The sequence below is a fragment of the Anastrepha ludens genome, chromosome 2, assembly GCF_028408465.1.
Source record: "Anastrepha ludens isolate Willacy chromosome 2, idAnaLude1.1, whole genome shotgun sequence".
NCBI classification, from domain to species: Eukaryota; Metazoa; Arthropoda; class Insecta; order Diptera; family Tephritidae; genus Anastrepha; species Anastrepha ludens.
Window position 1 is genome coordinate 39,697,049 of NC_071498.1, and position 23,491 is coordinate 39,720,539.

Genomic DNA, 23,491 nt, shown 5'->3' on the forward strand with positions numbered 1-23,491 from the left:
AAGTTGTCCTACAACTGCAATTGAAGCGATAGTAGGATTATCCCCACTGCATATATTCATATGGAAATGTGCAGCTAGAAATGCACTAAAAATGCAAATCTTGTCAAATAAGGAATACAATGACTTTGGTCATATGAGTATTCTAAGAAAAATACCGGATAGGGATATTAGCTGTTCAGTAACAGACTACATGATTCCGAAACGGGTCTTCAATAGAAATTATGAGATAATTATCTCAGACCGTGATGAATGGGAAATTGGAGGACCTTGGGTTAACCCAAAAAGTCTGAAATGGTTCACTGATGGTTCAAAAACAAATACTGGAGTTGGTGCCAGGATCTTTGGACCCAACACAAAAGTTTCAGAACCCATGGGCAAATGGCCCAGTGTCTTCCAGGCCGAAATCCAAGCGATTTCGATCTGTTCACTGACAAATCTAAAAAGGGGTATCAAAGGGGCCCACATAACTATATATTCGGACAGCCAAGCGGCACTGAAAGCACTAATGTCTCATTCTTTGGAGTCGAGACTAGTGGAAGAATGTGTAAACAATCTTCAAAAATTAAGTACAAAAAATACGGTTGTACTTTGCTGGGTTCCAGGTCACTCTGGAATCGAGGGTAACGAAATTGCTGATGAACTGGCAAGGGCTGGATCGACGTCAGACCTTATAGGACCAGAACCATATTGTGGTATCAACTGGGCGGAAGCTAAATCTAGGGTAGACCAGTGGGAACATACTCTCAGAATAGCTTACTGGGAAGATAATCTGAAACTTCGTCAAGCCAAGAGGTTGGTTAGACCTTTTACCTACAAAAAGGAACTGATTAACTTACGGAAAGTAGATATCAGGAAAATAGTAGGCTTTCTTACGGGCCACTACTATCTAAACTATCATCTTAACAGAATTCAACTTCTCAGGGACACTGAGTGTAGACTCTGTTTTGAGGATGATGAAACAACGGAGCACTTATTGTGCGAGTGCGTTGCACTGGCTAGAACCAGAATGCAAACTTTCCACCGTGATCAACTGGATCCGGAAGAAATAAAGAAAGCTCCTATTACAGATATACTAAGGTTTATACGTATAGCAGAAAAATTGTTGGAAGAACATGGCTTTCAACCAACTCCTTTCCAAAGGCAGAGAACAACTAGGCAAACTAGAACCTGATGTAGTGGTCGGGTAACTTTCGCGGATGATCAGAAGGATCATCCATACTAAATTAGGTAGCTTGACACAAAAGATCTTTTAGGTCGCAGTGTCGGTCATTGGACCACCTACTAGGATAAATTATTATTTATTTATTTAAATAATATCAAAGATCTTTTAAAACTTCAACTAGTGACAATAGGAACAAGAAGGAAATATTCATGTGGTCATTAAAATAGGTACGAAATAGAAAGAGATACGATTCAAAAAGAACTTAGTGATTTAATTAAAAATGCTGTTGAAATTATCGAAGTTTAATCAATAAACACTGCGTCCACCATGATTGTAAATTACGTTTTGTATTCGATTTTCATAGAATTGATAATCCTACGGCAGCTTTCTGTGGGAGTGGAATACCATAGGTCTTTAATTCGATTCGCTTCTTTCAATCTTTCGATTGGGGCCACTCCATAACTTTAACACAATTTTGTAAAAACCATTCACATACTGGCATTGACGAGTGTATTATATTACATAAACATCATTTCTTTTGTTGGTTATGAGGTGAATATGCCCCAAGAGAAGCTGGGGGAGAACTCTTGCCCTTTAGGACGTCTGACATTTCATACCCTCCGGTCCTCACCATGAATTTTGCTCTTGAGCAATATTTTTTCTCTTCCTTAAATTTGCTTGTTTCAACAATGGAACTTTACGAGCTATTTGGCCTGCTAGGTTCATATTTTACAAACGACGTCGTACAGTTCTCGCTGATACTACGTTGTTGACTTCAGCTGCAATGACCTTTCATGACTTAAAATCAGACTTCTTAACAAGAGTCATTATTCATTTAATTATCAGTAATGCAAGCCGTTTTCTTTTTGCCAACACGTTGGTCTGTGAATTTTTTTGAGTTTAAGGACATTTACAACAAAATTTTTGGGACCATCCTAGTGACTCTGCGATAAATTTGTACGATCTTTTTTGATTTTGAAGATTGATAGCAAGCCTTAACTCCTTAATTACGAAAGAAATTCATATTAATTATTAGTTATTGAATGAACTATTTATGCTGCATTCAATATTCGTTAAAATGCACTTAATTCGTTAAAATGCAAGAACTATGTGCATAGTTTTTATTTTAATGGCCACGCAAAATTAGATTTATGAAAGTAACCGCATCTGTGCAACCAATAACGCAACTTAATATATCGGATCTTTTAAATTCACAACAAAACACTGAAGCCATTTGTAAAATAAGTGATATTTCAATGGTAGTTTTAAATTTTTTCGGAGCGTCATGAGGAAATCGATAGATATAGTATGTAAAGCCAGCGTACCTATTGTAATTACTATATGTGTATATTCTATATGTATGTATATAAGGACGTGCTGTATGCCCCAAGTTGACGGCAATATATGTTAAATGCCTTTTAGTGCCGGTGCTAGTGCCTTTATTCTAGTTTCAGAGGCACATTACGGATATGCACATTAGGGTGGAATGCAATCTTTTTATGCTCTCTTGTGACATACCTGCTGAAAGTTGGCTTTCTATTCCAGAAATAATGGTGCAAAGTATTATTTGCATCATCGTATGTAAAGAGGTGCCCTCGACACCATTCATTTTTTTGTAAAAACGTTAAATTGCGCCTTTTCGTTTTCACCTCCCAAAATTATATTCATTGCCAAAATTATGTCATATGCGTGAAAAAGATACACTTGTATTTACTTTTGGTTATTGTTAGTGTATAGATTGATTTCAAAACGTTTTTATGGCCTTCTAAAGTAGCTAATAAAACTTTTTATTATAAGTATTATTGATGTACTTTTTTATATCAGGTGTTACTCAAGCAGATAAGTTTGAATGGTCCGCAAATTATTGCTAGTAACGAACCTATTGGTCGTGAACTTTTGTTTGAGTTTTTAGTTATTTAATTCTGATCTTGATTTCACTTTATCTGGAACAAATCTTGTAAAACTACTGAATTTATTTGTTTAATATGGTATTTATGTTAATTGTAAATAAGTTATTTGCCCAAAGAGGTCTGTTTAGTATACACTTTATCAAGGAAGTGTTTTGAAATTTACTAATCTAGCGAAGACATATTGCTTAAGAATATATGTATTTTTTCGTAGTTTTCTTTCACTCTTTGCCTTTATTTGCCTTATATTGACACAACTATCAAGAAAGTATTTTTACATTTGCAATTAACAGCTTTGTATGACCACCTGGACCATATATGAGCACTTATACTTATATGACACCTGCTTCTCATAGGATGATTAAATTTTTGAACACCCAAGTCATCTTGTACCATCCCTTTAAAATAACGTTTTTGAGTTCTGCTCGACCTTTTGAGTGTTTTTTGCATTTTTTTCTTTAAATGTGCTCACAAATTTTCCACTTATTAATATCCGCGCTTTGGGCTGGTGTATCCAATACTTTACTACAATTAGAAGGAAGCCACATTCTGGCCCTATGAGCTTTATATTTTGGATCTTTGTCCTGGTAGCACTTAAATTAAGGTTTGTTGTCAAGAATGAAGCCAAATTTTGTTGCACTATTTTTCAAAAGGCAATGCAGAATATTGCCGTGCATCCATCTTATCTTCTATTAACAGCAAATCACAAATCACACCATATTGTTAGTATAATATTCCGCCTTTCTAATGCGTCCAAAGACTATCTCCACACTCTATTGGGTCCATCGTTACAATACAGCTTGATTTTAGATTCATCGCAGAATATCACATCTCAGTAGCTGTCTGGATGAGGTACGTATGTTAAACTATGTTCATATATGCATTAATTACCAATAAATCCACAAAACTAATCTACCCGTTCACATACGGCAGATTACCTGCAAAATTGACAATCAGCTGCCAATACTGTTATGAACAGTTTTTTGTCATAGAAATTATTTTGGTGGAATATTTCCAATTCCGAGCTCACTAGCAAGGTTTCTTATAGAAATCTACGGGTTCGCGGCTTTCTTTTTCTGAGCAAAATATGTTCGGCGCGATCAGAGACTGAGTCATCTCCAATGATGTCCGTTTTCCTGGCATTTTTGCGTTCTTTATAATTTATATAATATATAATTTGAAATTTTGATAAATAAATAAGGCTTACCATCATTTTATGACTGATGGATGACTAACGCGTGTATAACGGTATATAAAATCATCTTAGCCAATGATGCCGAAAATAGGTATGTGAAAACACTTCGTTGACAGCTGAGAGAAGTACTTGTTTTGTTTTTGTATTTTTGAAGTGAAAACTTCTTTAGAATCGTTGGAAGAGATTTGAGACTCGATGAAACGAAAAAGCGACACTACACGTATATGTGTGTGGCTGCGTACTGCTGAGCCACGCTAGTATAGTGAGTATTGTAGTATGTATTTAGTAGTATGTATACTACACTGCCTATTACTTGCTTTGGTGTTTAGTTCAAACGTCATACGTATGTATGTTTGTATGTATGCTAGTACGTATGTGTGCGCGCCTGCGTATTACGGAGCCACGGTGAGCGAGAAGGCATTATGTATACCTACACTACACTACCTAATACTTGCTTAGACCAAGCGTCCTACGAATGTTTGTGTGTATGTTAGTACGTCTGTGTAATAAACGCGTTACGACGCTCATAATAGCAACCGCGTGTGCTGTATTGCGTCCGTATTTTGATATTCGTAAATTTTTTCATTTTTAAATATTCACCGCAATTGCAGGCGGTGTTGCAATATACCACAATCAAAATGACGGTACTCGTATTGTAACTCCACAGATAGATCTGAATGCACAGCAACTAGAATCACTGTCTGTTCAGTTCTCTAAAGTGGGAGAAATATGTGCATGCGAAACCAGATTGAGCAATGGAAAAACAGTTTTAATTGTGGCAATTTATATTTCACCGAATCAATCAATAAATAGCATCACGGAATTCATTCACGAAAATTTAATAAATTATACACCAGAAGTATCGCGGATACTTAGAAAAGATTACGATAAAGTTCCAATGATTTTAAGTGGCGATTTTAACGTAAATTTTGCATTGGACACAGCGGTTCCTTTAATTGACTTTCTCAATACAACATTCAATTTAAAAATGTGTAACAATCGCACTGAATCGACAACATGATCAAAAACAACAATTGACGCGGTATTTCAAAGATATGTTGACAACATCGAAACCAAAGCATTTGTATCATATTTTAGCTATCATAAGCCACTCGTATTTGTTGAAATTGAAAACATTGAGGATGAATAATAATAAAATGAAGAAAATAAAATATGAACTTTATAGCAATATTATAATGAACCTATAATTATCCCGCTCCTAATGCTGCTTTCGTCTCATTCTCTCTCAGTTTGTTTTACGGAAGGTTTCACTTCTATCGCGTTTAACCGTTAGACTGGTATTTTTTGTTTTTGCTTGCCTTTGGTAGATTCAATAAGTTAATCGTTACGTAAATCTATTCAATAAGAAGCGATGGTTTTAGTTGAAGAAGTGTAAATAACTGTACTGTTGATTAATATAAATGAATAAATACTACGTGATGCAAAAAAAATGTCTTCCAGTGGCCAGCTTGCATTTTGAATGATGTTGTGGCGATTTTTATTATTCATTATTTAAATTAATATTGTTATTAAAATTATTAATATTTTACTTTAGTATATATATATAATTGGCGCGTACAACCTTTTTTGGTGTTTGGCCGAGCTCCTCCTCCTATTTGTGGTGTGCATTTTGATGTCGTTCCACAAATGTTAATACTGCAGTTAAAAACGAATTACAAGAATTAAACTCAAAGGCTTTGGTATATGAAGTTTTTTAATAGCTGTGTAAAATCTCGATTATTTTTTGACGTCATAACGTCTTATAATTCGATTTAGCCGGCTGCACGCACGAAAAAATGCGTCGTTATCTTGCTCAATCGTCGTTACCTTGCTCATGCGTAGTTACCTTGCTTGAACTGCAAGCGAGATCGCGGAACGAACGACAAAGAGCACAATCGGCCCCCGCATTCGGCAACGTTCGACATCTTGCTCTTTCCTACTTAAGTGAGCGTATATATGTATGTATATGCGCATATGTAGGTATATAAATTCACATACTTGTATTTGCATATGCCTTCTTCCTGTGTGCATGGTAATGATCCATTTCTCTGTTGAGAATAGGACGATGATAGAAAAAGTAGGAAATGAAACTTGACCTATTCCATTGCGATTCCATTTACCTCCTTCTCTATATCCATACAAAATATCTATCAAACAAATAAAATTAAAATTTTGTTTTGAAAATTGCAACCATTACATCAGTACTTTCTTATGACGTTGTCACGATAAACTATCGTCAGTAAACCGACTTTACAGACAACCTCTTTTTTTCAAATTTAATTAGGCTATTGGCTACACAAAACGTTCTTCTAAGAAGATAACATTTTATGATTTACTTTTATAAAGTAAGTAAATTTCATTTCACTGCCATGCCATTATAAAACAAAAAACAAATATTAAAAAATGTGCATATACCCTTGCTCTACCTTAACGCGCATGTTTCAATACCCTATAGGCAAAACTTGCGCTAATTAAGCAAATATCTGATTCACTATTTATCTAGTAGCAAAGTCTATCTTCAGAGTATGAAGGTACTGGGCCAACGATTGCTTTGCTTCAGCAACTGTGAAAAAGCATTAAAAATATTCTGTAGCGTATGAACAAACACGGGCACGAAATACCAAATGATAGAAAAAGTTTTGTCTAATAGCGGTTGCCCCTCGGCAGGCAATGGCAAACCTCCGAGTGTGTGTCTGCTATGAAAAAGCTTCTCATAAAAAACCATCTGCCCTCGGAGTCTGTGATTAATTGCATATTGCTAGAAAATCAGCCAAACTCGCCTTAATAATCAGCAGAGGTTTTTCCAATGTATAATCTTAGGTGCTCTGACGTAAACGGCCCCGAACCTTGTCTTTGGATAAATTAACCCCATTTTTCCTTAAAACTACTTGAGCTTCCCACAGCGAGCAGTTCGGCTTCATCACAAACAAACCAATGATCTTCTGATCTTATTTTGGAGGGTTTTTTTGGCATCGTTCAGGGAAGTCTTCAATATTTTTAACTTCTGCATACGTCTTCGACTATCTGAAATATTGTGCTGCCGATGCACGTAATATTTCCTAATTGCACAACCCGTATTGCATAATGAATGAATTTACCTAATTTACTGAAATAAATTCCTTATTATATGGCAAGAATTCAGCAGAACCGCTTTTTGAAGGTCCAATTTGAGCTTCTTGAGGTCCGCGAGTCGATGTGATAAGTGGCAATATGCAGACATTTCTAAATTTCCACTGCCGCTTGATGTCAATACCCAAATCGGAGTATTTACTGATTTCCTCAGTGGACGTTTTATGAATATTTTTGTTCAATGGAACGCCACTGTCTATGACAAACGCGGTGTGCTCATTTTTATCTGCTACAAATATCTCAGATCTTTTAACTTGTGGTATTCGTAAGAATTATTCTGCCATAATAGAGAACCATGTTGTCGTCCTAATGCACTGGTTCTGCAACATACCTGTAATAGGGTGTATTTTCACGATGAAAATCGTACATTTAAGCAAGTGATAGATGCATAATTTTTTTAACATCTTTGTGTACAGTACACCCCAGCCAATACCTGGTTCAGGGTTACGCCACACCTACGACATATTATATGTCTTCCGGATCTCTGATGACGTACTTTACACGATCTCGCATATTATTATTATTTATTGTTAGTGATGAAATACACTAGATAGCCTTACCAAGGACTTCAGTGAATGTAAGTTATTGTACCACATTTCAATAAACTATAAGCACATACGGTGGCCGCCGTAGCCGAATGGGTTGGTGCGTGATTACCATTCGGAACTCACAGAGAGGTCGTTGGTTCGAATCTCGGTGAAAGCAAAATTAATAAAAACATTTTTGTAATAGCGGTCGCCCCTCGGCAGGCAATGGCAAAACTCCAAGTGTATTTCTGCCATGAAAAAGCTCCTCATAAAAATATTTGCCGTTCGGAGCCGGCTTGAAACTGTAGGCCCCTCCATTTGTGGAACAACATCAAGACGCACACCACAAATAGGAGGAGGAGCTCGGCCAAACACCTAACAGAAGTTTACGCGCCAATTATTATTTATTATTATAAGCACATAGGTTACACGCGTAACCCTTGAAAAAGTTCAAATGGAAACCGTTCATTGTGATACCATCTGGAAGAAAATAGAAAATAGGGATAAAAGGCAAACGTGGATTAGTTATGAATTGTGGAAGCGAAAGCACTGCGTATAAGAGTTCCTCAGTGTCCTAGTCATGTTTCTAAATTCACTAAAATCACACCAGTTCTATACTAACTGTGATGCTTCGCCTTCTCACGTTAGCTCACTCTCGCACGAGTGTTCAGAAGCTACCCAGATGTTACTTGAGCTAATCCCGGACGTTGTGAGCTGCTTGAACCATATGCAAAAAAATCGTCCTGGCCACTCCCAAGTGAATGGCGATCAGTAACTTTCCCCACTTGCGTGGACTTCTACATATGGAACCATCCTCCCAAACTCCTCCATTTAAAAATCCGAAACCCACCTTCACTAAACACCGACACTCTTTCATATCCTCGACTTTTATATTTCTCTAAATTAAGATCAAATATAATCAACTTCAACTTTACAATAGCTCGTACATATTTAGTATTTACATGTAATATAGTTACTTGATTAACTCATTCGCTAATAAATTATTTTCTAAAAGCAACAAACAATATTACTTATGCAAAATATTTCTTTCTGATCCCTTCTTAGTATGTAATTTTCATTGATTTGCATTTAATTTTTAATAGACAAAGCGGGATCAGGTGCATTCATTGCGTAACCCAAGGTTTGCAACGCACGTCTTAATCCGCCAAAAACATATGGATCTTCAATGGTAGATGGTAGATGGATCAACTCATTCTTTGCGAAGTCTGCCATAGCCTTACGCATCGTCTTGCCAGAACGTGTACGCGGTAGTGCTTCTACTGGCGCAACCAATCGGAAAGCAGCGATTGGTCCAACAACGTCACGTATAATTTTGATAATTTCCGTTGACAATTTCGCTTCAGTCTTCCGGGTATCCTCTTTTGGTATATAAAGACATAGCGGAACTTGACCTTTAGTCGGTTCAGGAACTCCAAATACAGCTGCATCGACTACGTCGGGATGTCTTAGCACGGCATCTTCTAAACTTGACGTGGAAATGCGATGGCCAGCCACGTTGATAACGTCATCATCGCGTGCCGTCACATATACGTAATCGTTCTCGTCCTTATAACCAGCATCCATGGTGTCGTAGTAGCCCTGATAACGAGACATGAAAGAAAGTGCGACAACAAATGTTAAATAGGTAGCAAAAGGCTTCAATTATTCTAATATATGTGGATAGTTTCGACTTAATATTTAAATACACCACAGGATTATTTTCTTAATTCACTCGTGCTGTAGTGCTGAACGTCTCTTTCTTTTCTTAGTAATCTCCATATCTTTTGGATGGTATCAGTATCCACACCTAAGTTTCTGTTGCGACCTGAGTAATTTTTCAAGCAGTGTGCTCTCCAAGCATTTTAATTTTTCTATGATCTAGCCATCGGGCCTATTGTACTTTAAAAATATCGATTCTATAATATATGAACTCATTATCGAGCTGGCATACGTTGTGACCTCGATCGACTGGGAGCCTATTAGCTTATATTTATTCCTAAAAGTAACATTACCCTTATCGGTGAGCTAAACTATTTGTCAAAAAATCAGTAGACATTTTTTAACAAATTTCGCCATAAGAACGCCGATACCCTCTGCCCTTATAAAGTTGGCTTTCACAAGGAGACTGGAGAGAACTTCGAGACTTAGAACAAATAATTGTAAAAGTAAATTGCTTAAACATTCCAATGTAGAAAAGCATAGTTGAAGGCTTAGCTCTTCAGCTACCTCGCTAGATATCAGCGTTAGACCCGCGTTATCATGGCACAATTACATTCTGTATATTTTAGCAGGTTAAACTCCTATCCAGCATTGAACTCGACCAATGCAAATGTACATATAGGTAGGTAAACCTACCCATTTAACTCCCCTCTCTCAGAGGTTCTGCCCCATCAATCCGTTTTCCGTTTGGTCTAGAGTTAGGTGATAGCAATGAAGACAACTGATGGTTTTACAATGTTAAAGAGGAATTTGAAAACTACTACTACAACAACAAAGAAGCATGCTATCTCTAACTCACTTTTAGCATGAGTTCTCAAAATAATTCGACTCTCACCTGAGATAAGATTTCTCATTCTTTCACGTATGGATTAGCTTAATATTAGACAGACCATTTATGGTATCATGGAATACAATATTTACTACTTTTTCCCAACTTCTCGGCATTTACCTATACTAATATTTAAGCATTTCTGTCCACATTATCCCAAGTCGCCCAAAGCAGCCTGTTGAGGTCCACATCTTTCAGAATGTACCCAAAATACATATATACACAGAGCTAACAAATAGTTTTATTGTTTAGAAACTAACGCCTCGAGTATTTCCATAAAAGCAAAAAAAGCTGAGCTTCGAGTGCTCATGAAAATATTTTTGAGCGAAAACCCCATCAGGTGAATCAAACACAAGCATGAAAAACTTGGTGAGGGTATACCATCGATCGGAATCATCCACTACTCACTTTCAGCGTGGTCGCACTAACACAAGTGATGCCCAAAATAGTCAATAAAATTCGCGTTATGATTTAGAACGAATGGCGAGTGTAGGTACGCGAGCTCAGATAGACTTCAGGGCTTTAATTGCAGGTGATCAACGCAATTGTTTCCTAACGAATTTTTACGTAATTTCGTACTAACGGCTAAGGAACAGTCGAAAGAAGAGTGAATCAAAGCCAAAGAAGATCAGAGTAGATATATCTGGTATCAAGGTCATTGCGACAGTTTCTTGGATTGCACAGGGTGTCACCCCCTCATTTACACTGATTTGAAGCAAAAAATACCAGATTTCCAGAGGAGAAAAGTTTCCTTCTACCAGCACAACGCACTGGCGCACAAGTCCGCAGTAGTAATGGAAAAACTGAATGAATTTGTTTGAAAATTGCTCTTTTAACATCCTTCCAAACATAAAGTAGTGACTTGGGCAGTAAGAGCTTTGGATCTCTTGGAAAATTGCAGTTAGCCACAATCCCATTCCATCCCATACTAGAGGCCAAGAAATAGTGAATTAAAGTGGAGGAAGTCCAAGGTAAGTATGTCCACCAACAAGGTCATGACGACGGATTTAAAGCAAAAACCACAACATTTCCACTAGCACAATGCATTGGCCCACAAATTCGCGGTAACAATAGCATACATAAGTGCATAAATTTGGTTTACGAGTTGCCAACTCAGCCTATTTGCAAATACTCGTATGAAAAAATGAAATTTGGATCGAAAGAGATTTTGGCAGTAAATGACTTGGGTCGAAAGAAGAGGTCATAGATGAAACAAACACTTGTTTATAGGATTTCTAGAAATCGTACTACTTGGAGGACATCATAATAGAGTTAATAGGAGATCAAGATGTTTGTTTTTTAGAGTGTTTCCTATTTTCATTCTCAGGGACTTATTGGTGCGCCCTCGCAAAAGTAGGTGATGCAACGTTTTGTTTCATTATCTCATTATCGAAATGTTTCAAGTTCAAATTATATTTTTTGGGTAATCTTTCTAAATCTAAGCTAAGTTTTCCTTAGTACGCCAATCTTACCGGATATTTCTGAAAATATATTTTCTTGAAGAGCTCATCATTTTTATAAAGGGTTGACATGAATCCTGGTGGAAGCGGTAGCTTCAATGCAATACGCCCCAATTTGGAGGTCTCACATTCTTGACCATCTGGTTTCAGTACCTTAACTGGTTGATAAAATGAGTTATACAATTTTGAAAGTAAGACAAATTAAATGAAGCCAGTTACATTCATATTGTTACTTACCGTTATAACCAATAAACGGTAATCCAGTTGTGTACTTAGGTGGATTCAGACTATGTCCGAAACCGATACATGTTGAAGTAACTGGTGATCCCGACTCTGTCTGCCACCAATGATTCAGTATCGGCACTTTAAAAACCCTTTCCATCCAACTCTTCGTTTCCATATCGCAATGCTCGCCAGCAATGAATATGGAGCGCAGGGATTTAAGTGAATACTTTTGTCCATATTTGACTTCAGGATCAGCACGACGTATAACACGGAAAGCTGTGGGTACCGAAAAGAGTGCATTCACGCGATGTTGCTCGATTATTCTGTGAAAAGATAGGATTTTCAAAAGCATTCACATTTGTCAAATATGTTTTTAAATCGCACCTAAAGTATTGGCCTGGATCAGGTGTGCGATCTGGTTTACCCTCATACATCACACTTGTCGCACCCAATGAGAGTGGACCATAACATATGTACGAATGTCCGACAACCCAACCCAAATCAGAAGCGCCCCACCACACATCACCTGGTTTGATGCCATAAATTTTTTGAATCGTATAAATCAATGAGACCAAATGACCGCCGGTTGGTCGTTGCACACCTTTTGGTTTATCTGTAGTACCCGACGTATATAATATATACAGCGGTTCATTGGCTTCGACAGGCACACAATCGACTGGCGCGCCCAAATGTAATACCGTCTCCCAAAGCATATCTGTTTTCCAGTTCAAATTGGAGCTACGTAATATATTATCTCGTATGTAAATTATATTGCAAACCGGCTTCCAGTTCGACATTTCAACAGCGTCATGCAATATGTCTAAATAGGGCACCACCTTGCCAGGCTCGACGCCACAATTTGCGGAAAGTATAAACTTTGGCTCCGCATGCTCAATGCGTGTGCAAAGCTCGCTGGCGGCAAAGCCACCGAATACAACAGAGTGTATAGCACCCAAACGTACAGTGGCTAACATGGCGACAATTGACTCCGGAATCAAAGGCATATAGATAACTACACGATCACCTTTTTGAAGACCCAAGCTCACAAGACCGCCAGCGAAAACTGTAACCTGAAGGTGATAAGATTAATTGTAATCGAATCGAACCAACTTAAATATTACTCATTTCATACCTGATCATAGAGCTCCTGGTAGGTGACATGGCGCACGGTGTTCGTCAACGGGCTGTCATATATCAGCGCAACTTTGCTGCCATTTCCATTGAGCACATGCCGGTCCACAGCATTGTAACAGGCATTCAGGTATCCACCGCTATACCATTTCGTAAATGGCGGATTACTGTTGTCCATAACGCGCTCCCATGGCTTAGACCAATCGACTAAACGTCCAAGTTCGCCCCAAAATTCGCTTGGATTCGAAATGGAGCGATTATAGGTGTCCACATAAACTGGATCGTGTGAGTCCCCAAGCAGTTCATCTGAAAGTAAAATATGTATGCTTTTTAGCAACAATTCTAAAATTATACTTCTTACCATAAATTTATACAATAGTATTCTCACAAGCCGGACTGACCATTTACAGAGGTTAGTGGTAAAGGTACAACGGAGAAAGGCAACACGTGTAATATTGTAAGACACCTATATTCAATTACGAGTTCGTGAGTTCATTAGCCTATTCGAATTGAATCGCTTACTAAATACGTAGATAATAGGCAAGTTGAAATCTATTTAAGTATGCAATTGCAAATTTCATCGCGCCTCTAATATAAAAATTCATTTCAAATGAAGCAAAACAAATATGTCGGATGGGTTAGTAGACCTTCAGGTCTTGCATAAAATAAAATCAACCTCACTTGATATGTTTTCGTTTTATTTAAATAGAAAAACTAACGCAACCAAATAGAAAGAAAGCATGAATATTGCTACCTTTCTCAAGCTAAGAATGTACATGAGTTGGATTTCGCTTTTAAAATTTATATGAGTAGTTCATTTCGACCAGACATTTCCTTCTTAATTTCAATCGAATTACATATGTAGGTATGCATGTAGGTATGTAGAAAATTAGTCATGTAAAAGAAATGAAAGATACCAACAAAAAATAGTACTGAGATAGTCGTCTGACTGTCTACCTACAAGTACATACATACATATAATGGCATAAAATATTGCGACAATTGATTCGAAACTTCGAGTTGAAACTGAAAGATGTTGAAACCCTTAGCAATAGTTGCATCGAAGGCAAAAACGAAAGGCTGGCGACTAAAAATAGATGCACTACAATAATCTGAAGTGCAGAAAATCATGGGAAAATCTTAGCCATGCACTCATATCGAATCGGTCAAATCGAATGTTCACGAAGCTAAGGTAAAACTAAAATTAAAAGTGCGTTTACACGAATATGTGTGTGTGTACATATCTACATATAATTGGCGCATGTGGCATGCGTCTTGATGTTGGAGGGATATTTTAAGCCGACTCCGAACGTCCGATGGTTTTTATGAGTAGCTTTCGCCATTTTCCATAATAAAATTCCAACATAAATCAGTGAGCAATGAGCGAAGTGTTTTTCCAGATACCAATGCTCCAAAGAAATGGTATTCTGGTGAAATCTCTCCCATGTTCGTCTGACTATATGAGGGGTAGAATAGGTAGATCTGGTGGCTGTCAAAATTACACATTTAAACCTATCGTAAGTCCATTGTGATAACACGGGAACGTTGTCCTTACACTATGGGATAACTTTCAAACCAATTTGTGGCTTTTAAAAACGAGCTTAACTTCGTTAGTTTAAGATGCGCTATATCCGCTACATCTATTAAAAATGCATTAGCAAGTGTGTGAAGTCTTCTTCGAGCTAATCCTTCACACTCACTAAGGAGGTGTTTAATAGTTTCCTCTTCTTCTGTATTGTAGCAGCTTCTACAATAATCATAGTATAAAACTCCCAGCCTTCTTGCACGGTTACCTATTAGACAATGTTAATACACCCACCAATGCTATTGTAGGTATTCTCTCTATTGTCTATCAGTAACTTACAAGTGACAATGGGTATAGGGATCAACGTTTTATCCAATTGGATATCAAGGATTGTAACAATTCGAACAAGTTAATCTTCTTTGCAGTTTCCTGCTATATTTCTGTGGCCTGGCACCTAAATAAGGTGTACTTTGTAGTATTGAGACACGTCATTTAGTAGTTTAAAACATTCTATGACTGTGTTTGACGAATGTGTTTTGGATTCTAGCGCTTTTATAAAGGGGTTTTCAATTGGCGCGGGTCGATTTTGGCGCCCTGTGGCAGCCATTTTGTTTTGGTGACCTCTGTCAAATCTTTTGTTTATTATTCAGTTGTTTATGCCAAATCATGATGGCAAGTTACACGATTGAATAGCACGTTCAAATGATAAAACTTTATTATCAAAATGAGTGTTCATTAACGCAAACATTGCGCGCATTGCGCCCATTTTTCCGTAGACGTGGTGGCCCTTCCAATTTCGTATGGCCTATATTGAACCATATGGACCTAGACGACATGTGGTTCCAGCAGGACGGCGCTACGTGCCACACAGCCAACACCATTTTATTCCATTTAAACATCTACCCGCCCTTCTTGAAAAACCCTTTAGTTGCTTGATTGTCTGAAAAAATGAAGACTTCGTTTGTGTATAATTCTCTCGTTTTTTTTTTCGCTGGGGTCCTTCCTTAATAGCAGTGACTTCCGCTTCAAATACACTACAGTGATCGGATAGGCGGAATAATTGCTTTATCTCCAGCTTTTCGGAGTAGACCCCTCCACCTACTTTATTATCTAATTTTGAGCCATCTGTATAGATAGTTATTTCGAAGGAAACATTGTGATAAAGGATTTATTAAAGTTAATGTAATTGGTATAACAAAAGTCTGTTTCACAAGGAATATCGGCGAGTTTCTCCAATCGTTCTGAATGAGTTTATTTACCTTAATCTAAGAGCTGATTTGGCAGCTACTTGCTTACCGAATAATTCGATTGGTAGTAAGTTCAGTATTATATTTAATGCATCTGTAGGTGTAGTTCTAAAGGCTCCACAAAGACAAAGACTGCCCATCCTATGTATTGATTGTCTTGTCTAGTATTAATCCCAAGTAGCGGGCTTCCTCCCTAATTGAGAGTATCGTGCCACTTAATGACGGAGGAACTAATTCCTAGTAAATAGAACCATTTCGATTTTGTTTGGGTTGACGTTTAAGCCGTTTGCTTTCGACCACTTTCCTACCGGATAGTCCTAGTCCTTGCATAATTTCACATATAGTATTGGGAAATTTCCCTCTAACTGTCACAGTAACATCGTCCGCGTAGGCTACGATGTGGGCTCCACTCTCCTCCAGTCCCTTTAGCAATTCATTTATTGCCAGGACCCAGAGAAGAGGAAAGAGCACACCGCATTGAGGTGTTCTTCTGCTAACTTTTTTCCGAATGCTTGAGTCTCCAAGGATTGCATTAACAAATCTGCTCATAAGCAGATAAAGACCAAAATAATTCTTATGGTGATGCAAAAAATGTATTTTTAAGAGCATGCTAACGTTCCATTTTTTTCAGTTATGTTAGCATATTTATTTTTATATAAGTTTGTCAATCTTCAGTACGATGCGCACCCAAACGAGTTCGTTATTCTTTATAACGGTCTTAATGGATGTCCAGGCGATAAAATCGCCAAACATTTTAACCAGAATTTAAAAACATAAATTGGGTACGAAATTTTAGAGCACATAAAATTTTAGTGTAATAAAGTGCAAGTTTGAAGTGGATCTAAATTTTCTCCAAATAACAAATGCACGATTTTTTTATTTTATTATAATATATTAGCGCTTAAGTTCATTATTAGGGGTTTCTCCTCTAATTTGTGGTTTGCGTCTTGCTGTCGCCTCCAAACGGCAGGTAGTTTTTATGAGAAGCTTTTTCATGGCAGCAATACATTCGGAAATTTTGCCATTGTCATTTGGAAGGCGACCACTTCAGAAAATAACTTTTTCTAATGTGCACAGAACCTAGGACCACACGAAAATTACAAGTATTTTGGTACCAAACTTTTATACATATATAAAACTATCCTTTGAAAATTTTTAAAAACAAGAATTCAACGGTTTTAAATTTTGCACTTAGTTTTTTGTTTCTTCCGCGTCAGAGTTCCGCTCATAGGTCAGACATTTAAATTTCACTTAAATTATTGTACGCGTATGTATAAGTTCTCGAATAATTAAGTGTCTAATTATTCGTTTATATTCAGACATACATACGTTAATGCATATGTACACACACCCATTTTGTATGTAAATGTACACTTACATAGAAGATCAAATAGCAGTTTTGCATTTCCATTAAAACGAACCCTTTAACCTGAAACACAAAAAAAGAGCCAAAAACGGTGACTACATTTATTGTGAAAAAATTAAATTAAGAAACTAACTGCATTTTGTATTTTGAACGGTTAATCTTAATGAGCAATTGGGAGTAAGAATATTTAAATGGAAATAAATATTTTTCATTTAACTACTTAGTTTTGCTTTCGCTTCATAATAACGGGTTTGAGCTTTTAAGCAGAAAAACGCAATGAAATATTTCGCTGCACTTTGAAAATTTTTTTTTATAATAGTTACTAAAGTAGAAATTGGAACTCGTAATGAATCACGATTTTACTAAATTAGGTTTTTTCTACTATGTTCCTATAAGTAAAAGCTGCTCTGTTGTTAAGCTAGTAAGAAATAATGATTTATTTTACTAAAAATTTTAAATAACTGATGGAGGTGTCTGTTAGGTCGACATATTAACCAACATTTTAATATTTAACCGATTTTTCTCGTGGAGGTTCAAAATAAAAAAATGAAATCACTCAAAACCTTAGGCTAAACAACTGGAACATGTACTTTGAGAGAGTATCGTAACCGAATATCTGGAACATTACTCCAACCTTAGGCTGTTTAGTAATTCAGCACTTAACTGATAATCGCACTCCAATATTTATGACTCTATGTCTTATAACACTTAAGAGATTCCATAAGACACAAGATGCAGCCATTTGATTATAACTTTGGAACTGTCAACGACCTTCTTTTAAATGGCAGCCGAAATTTGAAGTCAATAGCAAGTTTATTTTCTGATTTGTGCGTGTTTTCCGTATAGCTTTTTTCAGTTATACAAGCAATGTGTTGTGATCCAGATTTTAGTGACAGCAGGGAAGTCGGATTGCCACTAGAGATGAGACCTGGTTGTTTAGTATGACTCCGAAGTACGTAAACAAAATCAGTAGTGAGTACAATAAGGGTGGGAAACGGTCTGAAGGCCAAGTTGATTTTATTTTTTTCTATATGCGTAGCATTATTCGTTGTGATTTTTTCCTGCCGTATAGGTAGTTACTGCAAAGTTCTAAGACTATGGGCACGTTTTTACGTACGTCGCACAAACTGGTCGAAAACAACTGGACCATGTACCATGACAATACGCCGGTCCATTCCTCTTTCACTGTGTAATAGTTTGAGACGAAAATAGGCATATCAATGTTGCCACTCCCCCGGTGAAAAACGTATACCAAATATAAATATGTGGCGTGTGACTGGAACTATAAAGCAGATAAGACTTTTTCTTCCAAAACTCTGTTTAGACAAGCAGAAGGAAAAGGAACCGAAGCAGCGAAACTCTCTTTACCGGCCTATTGTACTCGTACAAGTGCTACAGGGAAACCAAAATGTAAGGCATAATAGGAAAAGTAATCGGGGAATAAATATGGGTATGGATGCTCCCACACTAATTACAGTGATATTTTGTGCGGCGATTACTATAAAAATAAGATAAGATAAGTCAAGTTTCAGCTCTTAGAAATCAATTTTTGGAGGGCGAGAACTTATTTTTGAAATAACAAAAAAAAAATAACCTCAAAAAAAACTTTTATATTTTCAAATCTGTTGTTTCTTTGCTAGACTGAGGTTACCCATGGGTGGCCGAAACTACCGAATTTATCTTTATTTTGACGGTTTTCGGGCTGTTGAGAGCCACTTGAAGAGAGTAAAAGTTTGATAGAGGTGGTAAAATATATCAAATTTAGTTATCTACTGTTTCGTGTTAGAAGAAAAGAAATTAAAAATCATAATAAATGGCAAAAAATAACTTAAAAGCAATGCCTTTCGGGCAAGATATTGTCTATTTTCTGTTTCAGTTCTTCCGAGTTGTTTACAGTCCATTGAAAGAGTTTTTTGTTTTTACGCTTATTAACCCGAAACCTGCCCGACTGAGAATAAACGTTCAGCAGTTGCAGAGCTTTGCAAGCAACATTGGAACCGTCAAAGTCTCAAACTTTGCTCAAAATTCGACAAATATACCAGAGTTCTTTTAAATGGAAGAAAATCTTCAACTTCATATGCAAAAGGATTGTAAAAATCAACGCGATTTTCGAGAAACTTCAAACTTACACTTTATTATACTGAAATTTAATAAGCCACAAAGCAGTCAAGGCGCATTCATTAAAGGTGGTGGCGCTAGACCAACAACAATGTTTTGTACGTTTGATTGTCAAAGCAAAGTATTGGCAAAACAGAAATCAAAGAATGAATTCGCTTTGTTTCATTCTGGGCTGATCGCCACATCGACACGGCAAAAAAAAAATCAAATCAGCTGATTTACCGACACCACCTGTAATATATTCGCCTTGAAAGCAGTATGCTAAAATTGTTTTTCAAAATTTTGATACACAAAATTTGAAACTGTTATGACAATTTTTGATGAATTTTTCTGAATTTGAGAAAAATTGAGAATTTAAGAAGAATTTGAAAGTTCGAAAATTTGATTTAACATACACGGCCTTTCTTTTAAGTAAAACCTATATTTTTATAAAAATTAACAAAAAAGATTTAACATGACAAATATGGTGAATATTGTAGAAAGGGGTGATGAGTGTTTCAAAATGCATGCTGAGATACATTTTGCACATACAGGGTGGCTGATGAAAGCCGCTACCAAAAAAAAATTGAATAACTTTTTTTCTTTTTAAGTTATCTGTTCCATTTTTGTTTTAATTTGCAGATTGATCTTTAAAATTTATTAAAATGGATAACTGGGACACGCAAACAAGAATTTGGATAGTCCGCCGCTATCACGCACTGGAGTCCGTAGTTTTGGTACAGAGAGAGTACAGGCGGAATGTTTGGCGGCGATCCCCCGAGCAGATGGACCATAATGAGACTGGTGAATAATTTTGCTGAGCAAGGAACAGTCGCAGTCATCGAAACCCACCAGTTCGGACGGAGGAAACGATCGCTGCTGTAGCTGCAGCTATACAAAGCAATCCAAGGGTTTCAACAAGAAGCTTATCTGCTCAACTTGGTGTCAGCCGACAGTCTTTGCAAACAATAATGCACAAAGATTTAGACTCGATTTAAACGGCAATGTGAACAAACAAAATTGTCGAATATGGAGTTCTTCTAACCCACAGATACTCCACGAGACGGAATTGCATCCTCTTCGCGTGACAGTGTGGTGTACGGTTTCTTCACGCTGTATTGTCGGGCCTTATTTTTTTGAAGAAAATGGTCACACCGTTACGGTTACTGGAGACCGTTATTTGAAAATGCTGAAAGAATTTTTCTATCCAGAACTACGCCGAAAGAGAATTCCTTTCAACTCTGTGTGGTTTCAACAAGATGGGGCAACGTCTGACATAGCCCAGACTGTTATGACAGAGTTGCGACGAAAATTTCCCAATAAACTGATTTCAAGAAACTCCGAATTTCGTTGGCCCCCCAGGTCGCCTGACCTTACTGCAACTGACTTTTTCTTGTGGAGTTTATGTAAACAAGAAGTTTATAAAACAAAGCCAACAAATTTGGATGAACTAAAACAATCCATTAGGGCAACAATTGCGGCTATTCCTGTCGCAACTCTCAAAGCAGCAATGAACAACTTTTTATTAAGATGCCGCACTTGTGTCAACGAGCATGGGGGGCATTTAAATTCAATTATTTTTAAAACTAGTTAAGCTACATTTAATAAAATTTAATGACCTTCAACTTGAAAAAAAATAAATGAATTCCATACACTAAAAAAAAAGTTATTTGAGTTTCTTAATGTAGCGAAATTCATCAGCCACCCTGTATTAGGGCACAAGAAGAAATTTACTAATTATATGATGAACAAATCGATGGAAAAAACCAAAACATTTTCAAACATATTTTATTTTTTTTAGCTGCGACGCATCGGGTAAACTTATTTTATACAATATAATACTTAATTATATATTGAATATTTGGCCGAGCTCCTTCTTCTATTTGTGGCGGGCGTCTTGATGTTTTTAATATAATTTATAATTATATATATATGTATAATATAAAAATTGTATATTTTTATTACATTTTAATTTTTTTCACTTTGAAAAAAAAAATGCTTGTTATTAATTAAAACTTTTAAATTTTATGTTCATCATTATTTTTTCTTTTAATAAATGCCAAATAAAATTTTTTTATTAAGAAAAATTTTTTTTGAGATTATACAAAGTTGTTTAAGGTAAAGTATCTAAGTTTTTATTTGTAAGTTTATTTATAATCTATATTTTTTAGTATTTTAAATGAATATGTAAAAAATATTGTGGCAAAATCTCGAGCCGAGCAATATAGGCAAAATTATGAGTATTTGATTGCGCCAGGCCGGGTTTCTATAACTGCTCGACTTTAAAGCGGTTTTTGGAAACATTTTTATTTTTGAAGTCCTTGTACCCCATGACTCAAAATCTACTGGGCCAATCGTTTTAACATTTTGCACAGAACTCCTTCCTATAATTTACCATGCATTCCTGTGCTCTTTTTGGTATTTTTTTTTTGTATCGTACGAAGAAGAATTTAGCGAAAATCGGTTTTTTGACTTCTAAATTGACTTGACGAAATTGAAAAAATATAAGAAAAGTTCTCCTAATTAGACCTTGAGAAACATCTTCTTTAACAAATGCGTTTGGATTTTTAGTTTCAGATAATTCTATTGGGAGTTATGATGTACACCGCAAAACATTTTCTTCGAGGCGCATACGGAGATTTACTGTGATTCGCTCAATTTTCGATATTTTGCGATGAAAAAGTAGCAAAATATTGCTCAAATGTTGTTGTTGTTGTTATTATATAGAAATTGATTAAATAAACTAACATTATCGATATCGCCAAAAAAGATATCTTTAAACCATGCCTTTTTCACGGAATCAACTTTAAATGAAAAGTAGTGCAATATGTGCGACTTTATTAAATTTTATCCTTAATTTTCTTCTCGTTTTTATAAAAAAATTGATTTAATACACTGTAATTTAAATATATGTATGTAGCATAGGTTTTCTTCAACTTACTTTTTACAACATTGCAGCTACTGTTAGATCCTTTCTGGCCAGCCATTGCTTACGGCGAAATTCGATGTTGATCTTATGTAATGTTTTTAACTAAATTTTTACTCTTATTTCTCTCTAGTAACACTGTTACCGTTATTTTTTGAAATATTCGTTTATATCTTGCCGTTTCACTATAAATTCAAAAAAAACTCCTGCATTAGTCCTTTTAAATAATTATCTACTATTATTACACTTCCTTAAACGCTTCTTCCTCTTTCGTTTCTAATAAGACACCCAGCCGTTGTCGTGAGTTGCTCAAGTGAAACTGAATTCCAGTTTTGAAAACGTATATTCTCAAACACAAAATAAGCGCGTGGCGGAAGAAAGCATTAAGTGAGTTTTGAAACATATACCCATACATACAAATAAGAAATAGTGTTATGTGATCAGCGGCAGCTTAGAAATAAAAAGTAAAAGAAAAATAAACAATGTAAATATCGTCCCCTTAGTATTAAAATAGCCTATAAATTTTTTGATGTTTGAGAAAATGAATTTCAAACTTTTTGTCGAAAGTAGCTCTCACTCAAATCTCGTTATGTCTGTATTTATTATTTTTTGACTGACGTTTTGACCCACTTTGTGGAACTAGAATTTGACAAAATTTTGGCCACATATAAAATCGACGATGGAGAATCCAAATATTCAATAAAAAAATAATAGCCTATGAGCACATAGGCTATTGTTATACTAAGGGGACGATATGTATGTTTTCACAATCCGAGCAACATTGTAGCTATTTATTTTTTTAATTTGCCATATTCTAAATTTTCTACACAAAATTAACATATGTACGTGTATTTCAAAAATTTGCAATAAGATCAATTTTAACAAAGTAAAGGGTGACCAGATATCAATGATTGTTGTTTCCAATTGTTGTGCTTCAACAGCTGTTAAAGTTAACATTAGGGGCGTGCAGCTGTAAATATTCAGTAACATTTGCCATTTTATTATGCATCCCGGATAAAGGATCATTCAAAAGACGCGCTTAGATG

General features: G+C 36.2%; 1 protein-coding gene across 1 annotated transcript; it reads right to left on the reverse strand.

Annotated features, from left to right (window-relative positions):
* Positions 1-8,791: 8,791 nt before the first annotated feature.
* LOC128869269 (acyl-CoA synthetase short-chain family member 3, mitochondrial) lies at positions 8,792-22,747 on the reverse strand. Its single transcript, XM_054111807.1, has 6 exons — positions 22,461-22,747; positions 13,286-13,590; positions 12,538-13,223; positions 12,166-12,476; positions 11,941-12,086; positions 8,792-9,519 (listed from the first exon to the last, which is right to left on the reverse strand). Exons 1-6 carry the CDS (start codon positions 22,504-22,506, stop codon positions 9,010-9,012), a joined length of 2,004 nt encoding a protein of 667 aa, XP_053967782.1. The 5' UTR covers positions 22,507-22,747; the 3' UTR covers positions 8,792-9,009.
* Between the last annotated feature and the right edge of the window lie 744 nt (positions 22,748-23,491).